At 32.9% G+C, this 17,824-nt stretch overlaps 1 protein-coding gene and 1 pseudogene across 24 annotated transcripts in view; one reads left to right on the top strand and one right to left on the bottom strand.

Moving 5' to 3' along the window:
• Window positions 1-17,824, bottom strand: part of LOC147837710 (uncharacterized) — a 633,655-nt pseudogene that overhangs the window by 355,231 nt on the left and 260,600 nt on the right. The gene's annotated exons all lie outside the window — the stretch shown is intronic.
• Window positions 1-17,824, top strand: part of brsk2a (BR serine/threonine kinase 2a) — a 312,045-nt gene that overhangs the window by 244,233 nt on the left and 49,988 nt on the right. For 13 of the 23 annotated variants that reach the window (XR_015526514.1, XR_015526511.1, XR_015526510.1 and 10 more), the window contains exons 9-12: window positions 7,536-7,567; window positions 10,501-10,665; window positions 12,207-12,304; window positions 12,425-12,575. Coding sequence is in view for 12 of the 23 variants with exons in the window: in XM_087312364.1 (XP_087168490.1) it covers window positions 7,536-7,567; window positions 10,501-10,665; window positions 12,207-12,304; window positions 12,425-12,575 (446 nt within the window). In the remaining 11 variants the exon portion in view is untranslated. Of the gene's footprint in view, window positions 1-7,535; window positions 7,568-10,500; window positions 10,666-12,206; window positions 12,305-12,424; window positions 12,576-15,596; window positions 15,666-17,824 lie in introns of all 23 variants that reach the window. The other 10 variants (XR_015526513.1, XR_015526509.1, XR_015526505.1 and 7 more) reach the window with 1 other exon arrangement.

The raw sequence follows: 17,824 nt of genomic DNA, 5'->3' as shown, positions 1-17,824 counted from the left end.
AAATGTAACAAAAAAAAAAAAGTTTACTTACTTTGTAATATTCACACCCATATGTGTTCGACAATCTATTTATTCATTCATTCATTCATTTTCTTTTTGGCTTAGTCCCCTTATTAATCAGGGGTCGCCACAACTTTCCAGCATATGTTTTATGCAGCAGATGCCCTTCTAACTGCAACCCATCACTGGGAAACACCCATTCACATTTATTCACACACATACACTATGGACAATTTAGCTTACCCAATAAACCTATAGTGCATCTTTGGACCTGTGGTGGAAACGGAGCACCCGGAGGAAACCCACTTGAACACGAGGAGAACATGCAAACTCTACACAGAAATGCCAACTGACCCAGCCGAGGCTTGAACCGGTGACCTTTTTGCTGTGAGGCGATTGTGCTAACCACTGCTCCAACGTGACGCACCAACAATCTATTTTGAAGTGATACATTGCCTGGTCTTGTGTAGCAAATTATGCCAAAACTTGGTATTAAACTGCCAGTAATTGTTCTGTTATCTTACAAACTGACTTACCTAAACTCACCAGCCGCATTTTAAGGTACACCTTACTAGTATTGGGTTGGACCCCCTTTTGCCTTCAAAACTGCCTTAATCCTTAGTGAGATTGATTCAGGAAGGTGCTGGAAATATTCCTCAGAGATTTTGGTTGGCTGCACATCCAGGATACAAATCTCCCAGTCCCCCACATCCCAAAGGTGCTATATTGGATTGAGGTCTGGTGACTGTGGAGGCCATTTAAGTAAAGTGAACTCATTGTCCATTCTGAGATAATTTGCACTCTATGACATGATGCATTATCCTGTTAGTTGACAGCAGTGACATCCTTTGTGGTCTTCTGCTGCTGTAGCCTATCCGCCACAAGGTTGGACGTGTTGTGTGTTCAGAGATTCTCCTTCAAATTCATTTAAATCAACTTTCTTCCCCATTCTGATGTTCAATTTGAACTGCAGCAGGTCGTCTTGACCATGTCTACATGTATAAATGCATTGAGTTGTAGCCATGTGATTGGCTGATTAGAAATTTTGCATTAACAAGCAGTTGGACAGGTGTACCTAATAAAGTGGCCGGTGAGTATGTATATATATATATATATATATATATATATATATATATATATATATATATATATATTTCTTAAACAATGTCAGTGTCTCAAACTACTAAAATGCCAATGAAAGCATATTTGTTAAATCACAGAGTTGAATTTTCAATATCAAAAGTCGACAGAGGAAAGATAAAACTCCCAAAAAGCAATTCACAACAGTAAATAAACAGACAACACCATGTAAATCACAAAATAATTAACCAATATTTAGAGTAGATCAATATTCTAATCTTTGATGACTATTTTGACTGTGTAAATTCTGTCTTAGATTTTTTTTTTTCAATTAATTGTCTAGTCCCAGGACATGTAGAGACCGGAACACTTGTCAATTAAATACCCCTGGCCTATAGTAAGATTGTTGTACTCTTGCAGAACATTGTCTTATGATCACATCCCATGTCTCGTTGACTTGTTCTTGTTGTCTTTTACAAGTGTCGCATTTTAATGAGTTACAATGTCTTTCAAGGACAAGCCTGCAGGAAACTGATGAAGTTTGATAGTGTAGTGAATTGTGAAACACGCTCACGTTCGTCTGACTGATTTAGTCACTTTAAAATGCATTTACACAATGAACAATGCAGCGATTCCCTTTCCCAGTTCAAACTGTACAACATGCATTTTTTAAAATACCATACAGATTTTTCTCATAACATACTGCCAATGGCTTTTGGAGAAAGATAAAACTGCTGAAATTCTTGATAAATTCTGAAGGTTACAACTGTCAAATATAATTTGTTAGAATTTTACAGACACTTTCTTTGAAAGACTTCAGCCCATCTGCATCCACAGAAAATCACTAACCTCCTGCTCTGATTTGATATTAGTCCATTCTTCTTCCAGACCCTTTCACAATTCAGACAGAATTGTTCTTTTTAGCCATGGTTTAGTCACCATGCATTGTCCGTAAATTTTCAGGCAGGTTTATATCAGGCCATTTCGTTATTTCAATTTTTTTAGCTTCAAGGAACTGGGTTACCCATATTGCTGTGTTATGAGAGTATTGCTCTGCATAAAATAAATGGCTGGCTAAATGGGGTTATTATTGCTGAAAATTTGCTTTATTTTAGTGATGGAGCTTCTGAATATTTACCCATTCATCTACTTGGATTAGAGTCCTAGCCCCTGCTCCAGAAAATGTCACCAAAACCATAAAACTTCCTTATTGACTTATTTACATACTCTAATCTTTTTCACAGTTCCATTATGACCATAATGGTTCTCATTGTACTAAATCAAATTTAAATTGCTTTAATCACTAAAGTCTAGGCTTCCATGGGTCAAGATATTTTTGGAATATGTTGGAAGGTTTATTCCAGACATTGATGATTTGAATTGATTGAATTGGGAATTGATTGGTTGAATCAGAGATTTTGATTGACCTTTTTAATTTTCAAAATATAATTTTTAAATTCAGTGTTTTTATAATCACAATGTCATTCTATTACTTTATTTTATAACCCATCTATGCAACAGGAAATCACTTAAGTAAAATGCAGTCACCAAGCTGTACTTGTTAAAATACTGCATTGCTTTGTGTCTGCTCTGCTCAAAAACAGTTGCTTGTTTTTCTCTGCATTTTTTTCAAATGCGCTCCTTTCTGCAATTGCGTTCACTTCTGATTCATTTGCCTATGAGTAAATAACTAGAAGTAACAAACAGTCAAACTACTTGTGCTTTAAATCCTCATGTTTGATTATACAATACATTCAAAAGAACAGTATATATTATAAGAAAATACCATTTTGCAACATAGATTAAATTACCAAGCTGTTTTGTTGGGCAGAAAATGTATGGTGAATAAGTAAATAAGAGAGCAAATTTGAAAACATTTAATTTACAATCATCGCATCACACTTGCATTAAAAAAATAAATAAACAAATAAATAAATGTGTGTGTGTGTGTGTGTATAAGTCATGGAAATGACATTTTCCATGAGGAGAATGCTCCCCAGCCAACTTTCTTGAAGAGAGGTTTGGTCACTGCAAAATGTGCTTTCAGTCCAAATTCTCTTTAATATCAAAACACTGTATATATGCAATGCAATATATTGCTTGAGATGCACTGTTTGAGTGAATATTTACATCTCCATTCATTCATTCATTCATTCATTCATTCATGATTCATTTATTCAATTATTTGATTTCCTTCAGCTTAGTCCCTTGTTTATCAGGGGTTGCCACAGCAGAATCAACCACTAACTATTCCGGCTTGTTTTACGCAGCAGATACCCTTTCAAATGCAACCCAGTGATGGGAAACACCCATACACTCTATCATTCACATTTAAAATTCTGTTTGGCCAATTCACTTTACCGCATGTTTTTGGACTGTGGGGGAAACTGGAGCACCCGGAGGAAACCCACATGAACACTCACTGGAAAAAAAAAATTATCTAATTTAAAAAATAAAATAGGGTAATGGTTCACATCTAATTTTATGACTTGACCCAACGATAAATAAATAGTTTGCCTTAAACTAATTATTTTTTTTCAGTCTATGAAAGTACAAAGCGAGTTGTAATAATTGCTGTTCGCAACTGGAGCTAGGAGAACACTCTGCACAACCCTGTGTTGTCAGTAATCTGGCAAAATAAGCAGGTATGAGGCAGCATTGTCTTTTTATTCTGAGCTCAGAACATGAACAGCCATTAACAGGACCATACCATCGGGTTGCTTCTTTTACACAATACCCTCGTTGATGGTGATGGCCAATATAAATGAAATAATGGGCGTAAATCAAAGAAGCCAACTCAAACATAAACACACAAAGTTTATAACAAAACAACCCATCTGTTTTAACTAATATAATACATAAACTAACTCTAAACCATTTCCCATGATGCCCCTGGCTACAATGCTTTGGGCTAAGTCATCACTGTGTGAGTACCTTCAAATTGTATATTAGTCAAAACAAATATTTCTTAGTTGAGCTCTTAATCAAAATCATTAATTTTTTTAACTATGTTTTGAACTTAAAATGTATTACTTGAAAAATAAAACAAATAATATTAAAGTGAAATGAAATATACATTTTTAATTGGATGAAGTACTGCTTAGTAACATGTTTCAGTGTGGGGATATCATGCAAGTTCACACAGAAGTGACCCTGCTGGGAATCGAACCAGTGACCTTCTTGATGTTAGGGCGACAGTGCTAACCACTAACACAGACCATCAGTTGAGTTTATCAGATTGTGTTCAACATACCACAGTCGAAAAATTGATGAATGTTTGTCCCAACAGTTTACTGACAGACGAACATACAAATGTTTGTTAAAAATATTCTTATGTGAACTGTCACATTCAGTCTGCAGCACATTGCTTATGTGTTTTACAGATGTAAACCAACATATCCATCTACATGGTAAAGTGTACTGTATGTGCATTTTTGTAGTCTATTACTGTATCTCGCTTAAATGAAAACGTTAGTGGCGCCACATGCAAACTGTGTGTGATATTAGCATATGCAAAACGCATAATTTAGTAACAGATAATTGGGAAAACGGTGGATAGCAGATATGACCATTTCAAGCAGAAATATGCAAATAGCGATTGAATATCACTGCACCTCTCATCTCTACACACCCAGTAATTTGTCATCACAGGGTGATGTATCCTCCTTCCTATTAAAAGTGAACGGTGATCTGTGTGTTTAGCTTACCTTCTTTGCACCGGCCCTTCTTTTCACTGGAACACTGGACTCATTCCAGTATTAATCTTGTGTATTGCCAGACTTTAGTGAGCTTGATGTGAACTGGAACGGACTTGGATGTCGCTTACACAATTCCATGAAGGTCACAAGACTGTAGCATGTACCATTCATCATTTTTCAGAAGGCTTGTTCATGAGCTCCCTCATTCTGGGTTGTGTGCACGCTGGATGGCTGTTTTGCCAAGTTTACAGCATAAGAACTTAGAGTAGACATTAGCAAGAAAAGACTGAAAATGACTTGTTACTAGACTTAAACAGTTAAGTTGAGTTGAACCGAACCATTTTTTTTTTTTTTTTAATTCAGCCAGTCTCAGTTTTGGATGGAGCACTTTAAACTTAGCTTAGCATCTATCATTAAATCAGATTAGACCAGTAGCATCATGAGTAGCAAGGTATACTTCCTAGTACACCTAGAAAATAGCAACTTTTTAATTTCTATAAGCTAAACTAAGCCAAGCTAAAAGAACTCTTGCCAAGCCCAGAGATTGGCAGAACATAATAAAAATTGTTAAAACTCAACTGGTTCATGGTAGGGGAGTTTTAAAATGAGCCAATTTCCCCCCCAAAAAAACAAGTGTAGTGTTTCTTTTGGCTGTAAATATAACGTATAAGCATTACTTCAGACTTCCTTGTTTTTTTATTAATTCATTTCTACTGTTAGCTGTATTAGTGGCAGAGTATAGTTCCTAGACATGTTGACAATAGTAACTTTTCAATTTCTGTCTGTCTTATTATACAATTCACCTAGTCAAGCTTTAAACACTTTTTTTAAACATTTTTGATTGGTGCTAATGGTCTAATCCAGTTCAATGATTTATGCCACGCTAAGCTAAAAGTGATTTTGCAAACCGGAGATTGGCAGAATATATTCAGAAAATGGTTAAACTTAACTGTTTAATGGTAGGGAAGTTGTAAAATGAACCTATTTCCAAAAAAAGTTTAGTCTTTCTTTAAACTGTAAATGTAACAACATTTTTTATAAATTAATTTCCACTGTTAGTATCAAGAGTGAGAGTATAGTTCATGTTGATGTAGAAAATTGCTACTTTTCAATTTCTGGCTGACACAATTTATTTAGAGGTAAGCTTTAAATGTATAAAATAATTTTTTTTTTTTTTGAGTGAGGTGCTAATAGTCTAATCCAATTCAATGATTTATGCTAAGCTAAGCTAAAAGTGCTCTTACCAAACACAGAGATTGGCAGAATGTATGTATATATATATATATATATATATATATATATATATATATTTAATGGTAGGCATGTTGTAAAATTAGTCTATTTCCAAAAAAAAAAAAAAAAGAAAGTGTAGTGTTCCTTTGAGCTGTAAATGTAACATATTGTGTTATTTCAGACATTTTCATTTTTTTATTTTTTATTTTCACTGTTAGTATTGTAGTGGCAATTTAAGGAGGCTCTCTAAGTGGTCAAGAAGTCACATTCCTCCCCAAAGTGTCTTTTACAATTTTTTTTCTTTGCAAACACAGTCAGACAATCATGCATCAACGAAAGTTTCTGCAGTGTGTGTAAGATGCCGAAACAGAGTGCGTTCTCTGTTTATATAGTTTGTAATACCCACAAGGTCATCAGTAACATACAGGATGAATCAGAGTTACTTTAGTGCTCAACTTCATATTTGACCATCTATATTTTAGCCGTACATCCCATCTGAACATTTAGTTTGTTAAATCACCATGTACAGTACTTATCCAGATCTTGTCTGGTGATAAACAGATGTTAAAGTGGTCACACTTGTTCTAACGTAAACAGTACATCCATGAAAAATTCAAAAGACAGACCTTTATAATGTATATAAATAAATTTCCATCACAGTATCAAGAGTGACAGAGTATAGTTTCTAGACCTGTTGAACAAAAAAGTAGCACATATTCAAAAGAAAAAAAAAAAAAAAAAAATATATATATATATATATATATATATATATATATATATATATATATTTTTTTTTTTTTTTTATTTTTTTTTTACATTTTGAGCGAGGTGCTAATGGTCTAATCCAATACAATGATTTATGCTAAGTTAAGCTAAAAGTGCTCTTAGCAAACACAGAGATTGGCAGAATATATACATCAAATAGTAAAACTTAACTGTAATGGTATGGAAGTGTTCCTTTAAGCTCAATGCAATGTATTGTCATTATTTCAGACTTTCTTGTTGTTTTATTTATTAATTTGCACTCTTAGCATCATGAGTGGCAGAGTATTGTTTCTAGGTATGTCAACCCAGAAAATAGCAACTTTTCAATTTCTGTCTGTCTTTGTACACAATTTATTTACAGTTAAGCTTTAAATAGAAAACATTTTTATTTTATTTATTTTATTTTTTTAAATTTTTGAGCAAGGTGATAATGGTGCAGTCCAATTTAATGATTTATGCTAGGCTAAACTAAAAGTGTTTAAGGTAAACCCAGAAATTGGTAGAATATATATAAAAATTGGTAAAACTCTATTTAAAAAAAAAATATATATATATATTTAATGGTAGAGAAGTTTTAAAATGACCATGATTTTATATATATATATATATATATATATATATATATATATATATATATATATATATATATATATATATATATATATATATATATATATATACTGGAATGTTCTTTTAAGCTGTCAATGTAGCACATTGATGTTATTTCAGACTTTCTCATTGTTTTAATTTCTCTTACAGTTAGAGCTGATCCAGAAGCACATGTGGTACATGTAAGTACTGAGCTACTACAAATTTTTTCTTGTTTGCTTGTTTTTTGGGGGGAGAAAAGAAGCAAAGTTCATGACATATATAAAGAGAATGGCTAGAAATGGAGTGGGTAATCGGAAAGGATACATTGAGATCAAATGCAAGTCTGAGCACTATACAGTGTGTGCGCGTCTATGTGTGATAAATGGCACAGACCCCACATGTCAGCGGCAAGGACAAATTTCAACATCCCCGGCAGGGATTTGCTGTCCGCTTGTGTGCTCTCGGCTCCGACGTCTGGCTTCCTCAGGAGAGAACAAGACAGCAGGCGAAGGTCAGCTTGACATGCTCATATCATGCCCTCTTGTCTGAATGCCTCTCTGGGGTCAAAGACATGGCAGGAACGCTCCCTATTCAGCGACTGGATTTTTAAACGGAATACTTGTGTTTTTAGCTGCTACCGTATAGACCACCGTCTTTTCTAACAGATGGCAACAGCAAATATTCAGCATAGATCTGTAAAAAATAAGGTTATGAAGACACTTGTCGTGGATGTAGGGTCATAACAAGCTGCCTTTGTTGTGTTGGAACGCTGAGTAAGTAACACCTGTTGTTTGGTCTGACACTTTTTATGAATGAAGATTTTTTTTGTTGTTGTTTTTTATTACACAGTTAATTACTGCATGTTATTCCAATGCCAAAAATCTTTGTCTTCATAATACGTCATTAAAATGACTTTCACTGGTTAAAAAACCCAGCACAATTGTATGCACATTTTACACTGTAATAAATATTGCTGCCTAATTAACTTTTCTAGTTATCTCAACCTTATCAAACTGACCAAAAATATTAAAGGTCATATTTTGGCTTTGGGGGTCTTCAACAACAGTCTGATATGCATGCAAGGTCAAAAAAATACTTTTATTGTCTTATAATATGCATTGATTTTTACTAGATTATCCCAACGACTCCCATATGATTTGTTCAGCGATTCATTTGTACCCAAACCATCTCTTAGCGCGATGCTAATCTGCGCTGATTGGTCTTCTGACCCAGTGTATTACGATTTGTCGGCTGCGTTCAGTGTGAGACAGAGAGAAATGCCCACCCAGGCTCATCAACAATTTTGAAGTAGTCAGAGTGCAGAATGTATGTGTGAACCCAATGCAGGAGTGCATTAAAGCAATGCAGTTTAATACCAGCATATTATTCTTAACCATGACACACATTCAGTAATAATCCACACAGTGGCCAAAGCTGAACTATTTAAAACCTGACAGCCAAACCTATGTTGATGGTGGCCATAGCAATGGCCAACGGCAGTGGATTGCAAGTTGACAAATGTTTTAAATCTGTAAACAAAGCAGCACATGTGGCATTTTCAATGTGGTTTTGGATGCAATATGAGAATATAAAAAGTCAACCAGATACAGTACAAGCCGCTTGGAGCAGTTACAAATAAGAATTACATTTAAATACATAATTTGCAAATTAGAGGAGGCACCTATTTGAAAATAACACTGCTACAGTGTTTGTCTTCTTTTTTTGCTACAGTGTTTGTGGCCGGGGGTTTCAATTTTCCCAGGTCTGCATGCACAACAAATGGGCGGGTCATCACGCCAACAAAGCTAAAGATTTGTTACCCAGATGATTCATTTGAAATACTCTGAGTCGACTCTTTGATAGATGAATCAATAGTCTTAAACATGGCACACTTTCAGATTTAAGCCTCATTTCACTTCATTTCACCTAGAGCTGTGTTACACACTGCATGAAAGGTTATTTTCAGAAACCCATAATAGGGACTCTTTAAGTTAAACTTTGTATAGCTTTTAAAAGTAGGTTGAAATCTGATTAACTTATTCAAATAAGTGAATGCAACATGAAAATATTTGTTGTCTTGACTTTTTGTTAATAATTTTTTACACCATAGTGTTTTTAAAAATATGTTGTTGTTTGACATTTTAGTTCAAAATCATGGTTATTTTGATTCGTTACGGTGTCAAAAAAAGCTTAAATTTCAGCATGATTACTTCAGTCACTTATGAAATATTTATTTTTAACCCTGTTCAAAATGGATGTGCACAGGTTATTTATTAACTTTACACAAGTTAATAGAATGTTCAAAAGGACATATGCTTTTGAAACATTATATACTTCTTTAATTACACTTTAAAACAATTGAATGCATTGTTTCTAAATGAATGTATTAATTTCTATGTAAAAAAGAAGTTCTTGAGAAATAAATCAGCATATTAAAATAATTTCTGAAAGATAATGTGATTTAGAGGACTGGAATAAGGATGCTGGAAATGGCAAAACAGTCATTTTAAATTGTCCAAATATATACAGTTTGAAAGAATTATTAGTGATTTTTTTGTCTTTAAATATTTCCCTAATTATGTTTATCAGAACAAGGGATTTCTTAACACTATTTTCTGTAAAAAAAAAAAAATTGTCTTCTGGAGAAAGTCTTATTTTATTTGTTTTATTTCAGCTAGAACAGTTCTTTTTTAAAATATTAATTTTAAGATCAAGAACAAACCACTGTTGACTTGCCTAATTTACCTAGTTAAGCCTTCAAATGTCACTTTATTTCTTCACTTCATTGTGGTCCAGCAACTGTTTGGTTACCTACATTTTTCAAAATATCTTTTTTTTTTTTGTCTTTAAAACAAATAGAGATTGAGTATGAGGAACTATGCCTTTAAATATATTCAGTATAGTAATGCCATTTTAGTATTTAGATTTGATTTAGGCTAACTTTGTTATCTTTTCCTGAAAAAATTCACTTTTTAAAAAAATAAAATAAATGTAGGTTGGGACTAGTGGCCCAAAATCCACTAGGGGAAAATCTGAAATATATAAAGAATTTGTCTTCTTTGAATGTCTTTGCTTCTGCTGATAATCTCAGTGGGAGAGTTCCATGTGACTGATTGGCTTCTGGTCTCCTCAGAGGGGGCAAGAATGAACCGGAACCGGAGCAGCCGGTACCCAGGAAGGTGGCGATCCGCAGTGTTCCCTCATCTGAGGACATCGACCCAGATGTTCTGGAGAGCATGCACTCACTAGGGTGCTTCCGTGACAAGAACAAGCTGATGAAGGACCTGCTATCAGACGAGTAAGTAAATGGCTAATGTTTGGAGTGTGTAAATATAAAGGCTATTGTGTGAAGAGATTAAAAGAAACCTTCGAAATTCTAACTTTATCTGTATTTATATTGATTTTTTTTTTATTACTATTCTCTAAACTAAAATTTCCTACCAAATTAAAAACATTTTAAACCGTTTTTGCTTAAAAAATATATATTTTTTACACATGGCTATGCAAGTACTTTTTACATGAGACTAAACAATGTTGTACAGGATATTGTGCAAGAGAGGTATTAAATGTGAATATTGTGCAAAAGAGGTATTTAAGGTTTAATATTGTACAGTACAGTTAAAAGTTGAGTCAAGCAGTGTAACATGATAGTGGTAGATTTATAGTTTATATTATTTTCATTATTAAGTTCTTGGAGTTTAGATAAAGTGGCACAGGTGGTTTGTCAAGCCCACTTACCTGAATGAACCACAAAATGTGAAATGCACAATGTTTACAAGAGACACGGAGTGATTAAGAAAGTCTCTATAGTGCAAATGTGCAATGTGGTGCAATAGTCCGAGAGATAAGAGATTTTTGAGGGGGGTAAATTGATTGGAGTTGAGGGCTCTCACAGCCTGTGGGAAGAAGCTGTTGAGTAGTCTAGCCGAGCAGGCTCTAATACTTCAAAACCGTCTTCCTGATGGCAGCAGCTGGAAGAGACTGTAGATGGGATGGTAGAGTTGTTCACAATAATGCTAGCTTTGCTGGAGCACTGTGTAAAATTAAAATAAATGTTCTCATACTCATATAACCATACATAATAGATCAATAATACTAATGATAATAACTTAGAGGCCAAATGTAAAATTAAATTGCCTAACATCCTTTCCACAATCCTTGTTCCCAGCAGATCTTTTTTGTTTGCTTTGTACTGTATATTTTCACTGTTTTTTTTTTTTTGTTTTTTTTTTTGCTTTTTTTTTTTTTTTGTGTTGTCATTCTTCACAACTCAAACAACTTAAAATGCTTTGACAGATCCTGGAACTTCAGAACTTTATTGCATGTCTGAAAAATTTAGCTCTTCACCCAAAACATATAATTCATACTTCAAAACTGATAGTTAATGTTTTTCATCAAGTATGCCATGCTGCTCAAAATATTTAGTTTTAATTTCAAGTTTCATGACAGCCAACCACAAAAGTTTTTACTACAAAAAGTATGTTTGACATGACGAAACTTGCGATCTTAGTTGGCTAACGATGGTTTTGGGAAACGCAACCCAGATTAGTTCATCCAGACATTTTAATATAATTTGCAAACTTGAAGAACCAAGTTAGCTGGAAATCAGTTATCAAGATTAAAAGATCCAGGATCTGTCAAAGCATTTTAAGTTGTTTGAGTTGTGAAGAATGAACTCTTGAACTTACTGTTTTGAAAAAAACTATTTTAATTTTAGAATTGAGCCAAAGCATTTGAGAAAAACTTTTTAAAAATACTTAAAGAGAGAATGTGGGATGACAATGTATTAATTGCATCTTATTATCTATATTGACCAATTCTCTATCTCTTTTTCATCAGTGAAAATCAGGAGAAGATGATCTATTTTCTGCTGTTAGATCGTAAGGAGAGATACCCCAGCCAAGAAGACCAGAACCTCCCTCCTCGCAATGATATAGGTAGAAAACAGTCAATTCAGTTGTTGTCGCACTAATTACACAGTTTTTGGCAAGTGGTTTCAGTTTTGGATTTAATTGTATTCTGTCTTTGCTGTTACAATTGTTTATCTGTTTGTGCAGATCCACCACGGAAACGCGTAGACTCACCAATGCTGAACAGGCATGGGAAGAGAAGGCCAGAGAGAAAGTCTATGGAAGTGTTGAGTGTTACAGATGGAGGTTCACCTGTACCAGCAAGAAGAGCCATTGACATGACACAGCATGGACAGAGGTATGGAAAACACATACTACATCCATCAGAAGTTTGAAATAATTAAGAATTTTTTTTTACATTAAACTAAAGACTTGTATGCTTACCAAGACTGCTGATGGATTGAATTCGTTCAAATATAAATAACTTTTGAAGATCTTAATATATATATATAAATATTTGTAGATATTTATATTATGCTATCTGAAATATTATCAGTGTTACATGTTCTTTCTGGATAAGCTGTATGTAAAAGTAAATAATGCAAAAGTTTTTTTAGTATTACAATACAATGCAATGCAATACAATACAATACAATACAATAAAATACAATACAATACAATACAATACAACACTTTATATGAAGCAAAGCACATTTAAAAACAACTGAAGTTGGCCAAAGTGCTGTACAAAGTAGCAATAAAGACAGAGAATAAAACAAAATATTAATTGAAACAATTAATTTTTAAAAGCAATAAAAACAGTAATTAAGGAGTATTAAAAGTAAGGGAACATATTACCTTTAAAATAGACTTAAACGCAGTAATAGTGGGGGAAGCCTTTAAATTGGTAGGGTATTCGAGAGTTTAAGATAATACCTTTAGGAGCTATTGATTATGGACCCTTCTCTCATTTCCAAGTTTTTCGGTAGCGGAAGTTGTCATAGTTGGTTAAATGGGTGGTCCACTATAATATCATATTTTAAACTTTAATTCATGTGTAATTTAGCTGTGTGAACATAAACAACATCTCTTGGGGTATAACTCTCAAAGTTCAATGCAAAGAGAGACACTGGCTTTTACGGAGTTAGGCTGTATTCACACTATATACAGTTGCCTCAGCCCGGTCCAAAGCATGCTTGTCCCCACTCCCGTCTCCCCCGACGGCCCGCACTGACATTATATATATATATATAGCTCTAGCATTTGACACAGGACAGCTTCCAGAATCTCTCCGAGTTTAGTGCTGAATTTGGCTAAAAGCAGCAGCTCCGACCATAATACATGCAGCTGTGGATTGTAAGTATTTTTATTTGTCAAAATTGATCTATTAGATGCATAATAGATTTACCATTAATGGTATGTTGTAGTAAGGATGTAAACAACTGGAAATGCTGTTTGGCATCGTCAATAATGTAGCTACAAATTCATATTTATCCATCAAAATCCTGTAAACAGCATTCTACATCTCAAATAACAAACTCTCAAAAGATATATACATGATTCATTTTACTTAATCATGTTTACAACCCAAATATATATGAAAGACACTTTTTTTTTTGCAAGTGGGATGAGGTTCAGCTGTGCCCTTAAGATTTTCTGTCTGATTTAGTCTCAAACTGATATGGCTGTTACACTGACTGACAGTGTATCCACTTGTTAAGTCGTGACGTATGGAACACTGTTTTTGGGTCCAAGCCACTACTCATTTGAATTGAGAAAATATTAGTTTGTGGACACTTTTTAGTCCTATCACATATTAAAATAAATTTTATAAAAAATCTTGGTGTACACAACAGTCTTTGGGCTTACTGCATCACAAATATCAAAATTTTAACAATTTATAAAAAAATCACTTTCTGTCTATTAGATATTAGGCATGGAGACATACATGGAGATATACACACACACACACACACACACACACACACACACACACACACACACACACACACACACACACACACACACACACACACACACACATATATATATATGTATGTATATATATGTATGTATATATATATATATATATATATATATATATATATATGTATGTATGTATGTATGTATGTATGTATGTATGTATGTATATATGTATATATATATATATATATATATATATATATATACTTTCTATAATATATATATATATATATATATATATATATATATATATATATATATTTATATATATATATATATATATATATATATATATATATATATATATATATATATATATATATATATATATATATATATTTATATACACACACACACACACACACACACACACACACACACACACACACACACACACACACACACTGAGGGCAGTCCTTCCGAGGAACTACAAAATACGTTGTCATTTTCATGTTAGCTGAGTAACAGTGACTTTTTACAAATAAAGCATGAGTGCACATTGCATTATACCCTATAAACACAACCAAGCCTTAAAAATACAGTCTGGACCACCCCTTTAATCACAGATAGGTAAATGAATGGATGGATTCATTGATGAATGGATGGATAGAAATATAACTATCAAATAAACAATTAGAAATAAACTATGTTTAGTATTACTTGTAAAATAACCATTATTCATTATTTTTATAGTAAGATATCCTTTGGATAGTAAGATATCAATTTCCTTTATAGAATATTACATTCTTCATTAATAAGCAATTTACATTTAAAGAAAAAAACAACTTGTTACAGAAACTGTCAATAGAGCTTGTAATTAACACCTCCTGATATTTATTGGTTTTCTCCTTACGGATAGGTAGATATACAGGTGCAATCCTGACGAAACAATTTATAATTCAGCATTTGCTGTTTCAAGAGTTCTTGTGTATTATTTAAAATACCCAAAGATCTAAAAAGAAAAAAAAAACAACAAAAAAAAACATCTTTATTACGCATTTGGTGACGCAGTTGAGTGGGTTTTCTAGTGAGAATCTCAACTAATCCATAGTTCAGAAATTTTTCATGGCCCCTCTGGCTATTGTGTTTGGTTTTCAGAAAACGCCGCTGCGAGGCAAATACTGTCAGAGAGTTGAGAAACTATTCCTGTCATCTCACTTTCATCCTGGATTTCACTTGTTCTTTTCCTTGAAAAGCACTTTTTATTTTTTTGTGACACATCACATTTTGGTCTTAGAAATTCCTCCTAAATGCTAAATAATACTGAATGAGAATAACCCACAATATCCCTCAAAACACAGCTTTTTTATTTAATTGTATAGCTGGTTAGTTTAGTTGTGTCTTGTTACTGTATGTTCAGAGATTCACTGTTTGCTCACTTTGTCTCCCGCTGCAGTAAGAGCACGTTCAGTAAAAGCTTGGATATCTCGGACGCCAAACACAAAGCAAAGAGCAAAGAGGAAAGGTACTAGCTGACCCTCTGACCTTTCAATAGTTCACAGAGCTTTAGTCATCAAAGATGCAGAGATGTTTTTTTCTTATCCGGGGCTTTTCAGCAAGACCCTTTTAATGACCTGAACTGCTTTAGAACTTCCTGGCATCTGTCTAGTATAATGGGCTGAAAGACTTATTTGGGTTTTGACACGCTGTAGGGGTTGTTTAGTGTTTAGATTTGTGAGTGTTGGGTTTGAATAAAATGTGTGCTAAATGGCCATTAGCTTACTTTTATGAAATGCAAAAACAGTTTAAGGCGACGAGAATTTTTTTAGCTTAAGGTGACATTATATTGTTTCAAATATGGCGAATTTGAGAAAAAAAATGTTTTTTTTTTCTTTATTGTTATTTATTTTAGGCATAACCAGAAAAATATTATTGTAAAAAAACATATATCTAAAGGTAGTTATGTAGTATTAATAATAAACATGTAATTTCATTTATACTGTAGATATATTTAACCAGAAAATAACACAATATTTTTTACTACATTTTTCATAATTATTCAGTGTCATTCTATAAACAATAATTATGATAAAACTTTACAACAAGGTTTCATCAGTTAATGTTTGTCATTGTATTAGCCTAGCAAAAAAGGAACAATATATTTAGACTACCTGACAAAAGTCTTGTCGTCAATCCCAGTTGTAAGAGCAACAAATAATAACTTGACTTCTAGTCGATTAATTTGGAAAAATGGCAGAAGGTAGATAGGTATACTTCAGCCTCCACATTAAAGTTCCTGAAAGCACAGAAGGTCAAGGTACTCCAGGATTGGCCGGCCCAGTCACTAGACATGAACATTATTGAGCTTGTCTGGGGTAAGATAAAGGAGGAGGCATTGAAGATGAATCCAAAGAATCTTGATGAACTATGCGAGTCCTGATAGAATGCTTGCTTTGCCCTTCCACATGACTTTATTAATAAGTTATTTGAGTCATTGCAGAGATGTATAGATGCAGTCGCCCAAGCTTATGAGAGTCATAAACTACAGTATATTAGTTATTTTTCCACTGCACTGTGACTTTCTATCAGGACTTTCTTTCCAGATATTCTATACTATAGATATAAAGTCATTTATTTGTATTTAAACTAATTCACAGTGCATTAACTGATGTTAACAAGCACCATTTTTTATTTAATTCAATAACTATTATAAATAAATGAGTTGTGGCTATTGTTTGTTTTTAGTTCATGTTAGTAAATACCATTAACCCTACTGTACATTTTGACCAAAACACAAATTGTATACTAGAATACAATTATTCAAGTAATACGCAAGAACTAGGATACTATTTAATTTTTTTTACATTATTGCTGACATTTAAAAAAATGTAAGTATTTCATCAAATATTTATATTTTATTTAAACTTGATCACAGTTACCAAAATCCATTTAAATATTTCTAATAATCTTGTTTTTCCCTAAAGTTCAATGTAATTCATACACGTTGTAAAAACTATCATGAATACAAAAATAGCATTACAAATACCTAACTTTAAAACTGAAAATGTGTTTTTTGTTGCAGTTTTTTGCCAGTTATGTGGATTATTTTCATGCAATACATTGTAATGCATTCACTTATATATAGTATATTTGAATAAACTTCAATTAAATTAGCAAATGTGACTGAAAACTATTTTTATATTGCTGATTATAAACTAGAATATGATTATTCTAGTAATACGCAAGTACTAGCATGCAATTTTATTTTTTATTCATTTTAATATAATTGCCAACGTGGTTTTTAATTTAAAGATTTTTATTAAATATTTATACTTCAATTAAACTAGATCACAATAACCAAAAGATATTTAAATATTTGTAATAATTGTTTATTTCCTAAAATTCTGTGTAGAATTTGTTGCAGATCTGACAGAAAACAGTTTTTAGCTTTCTCCAACCTAATTTTTAAGATATATATCTGAACATTAAGCCAGTATATCCATTGTTATTGTATCTGTGGTGAAATATCATCCAGCATTCAGAAACAACATACAAAAAAAAATCATTTATTTTAGATTGTCCTTTTTTCCATCTTTTTTCCATGTAAACTTTGAACTCTCACCTTCACTGTACAATACCAATGTAGGTCTCATTCCTTCGTTTCATTTCAAAAGTCAATTTCAT

The sequence above is a fragment of the Danio rerio genome, chromosome 25, assembly GCF_052040795.2.
Source record: "Danio rerio strain M-AB ecotype USA chromosome 25, GRCz13ab, whole genome shotgun sequence".
NCBI classification, from domain to species: Eukaryota; Metazoa; Chordata; class Actinopteri; order Cypriniformes; family Danionidae; genus Danio; species Danio rerio.
Note: the sequence above shows the minus strand (reverse complement) of the source record. Positions and strands in the feature narration are given on the sequence as shown.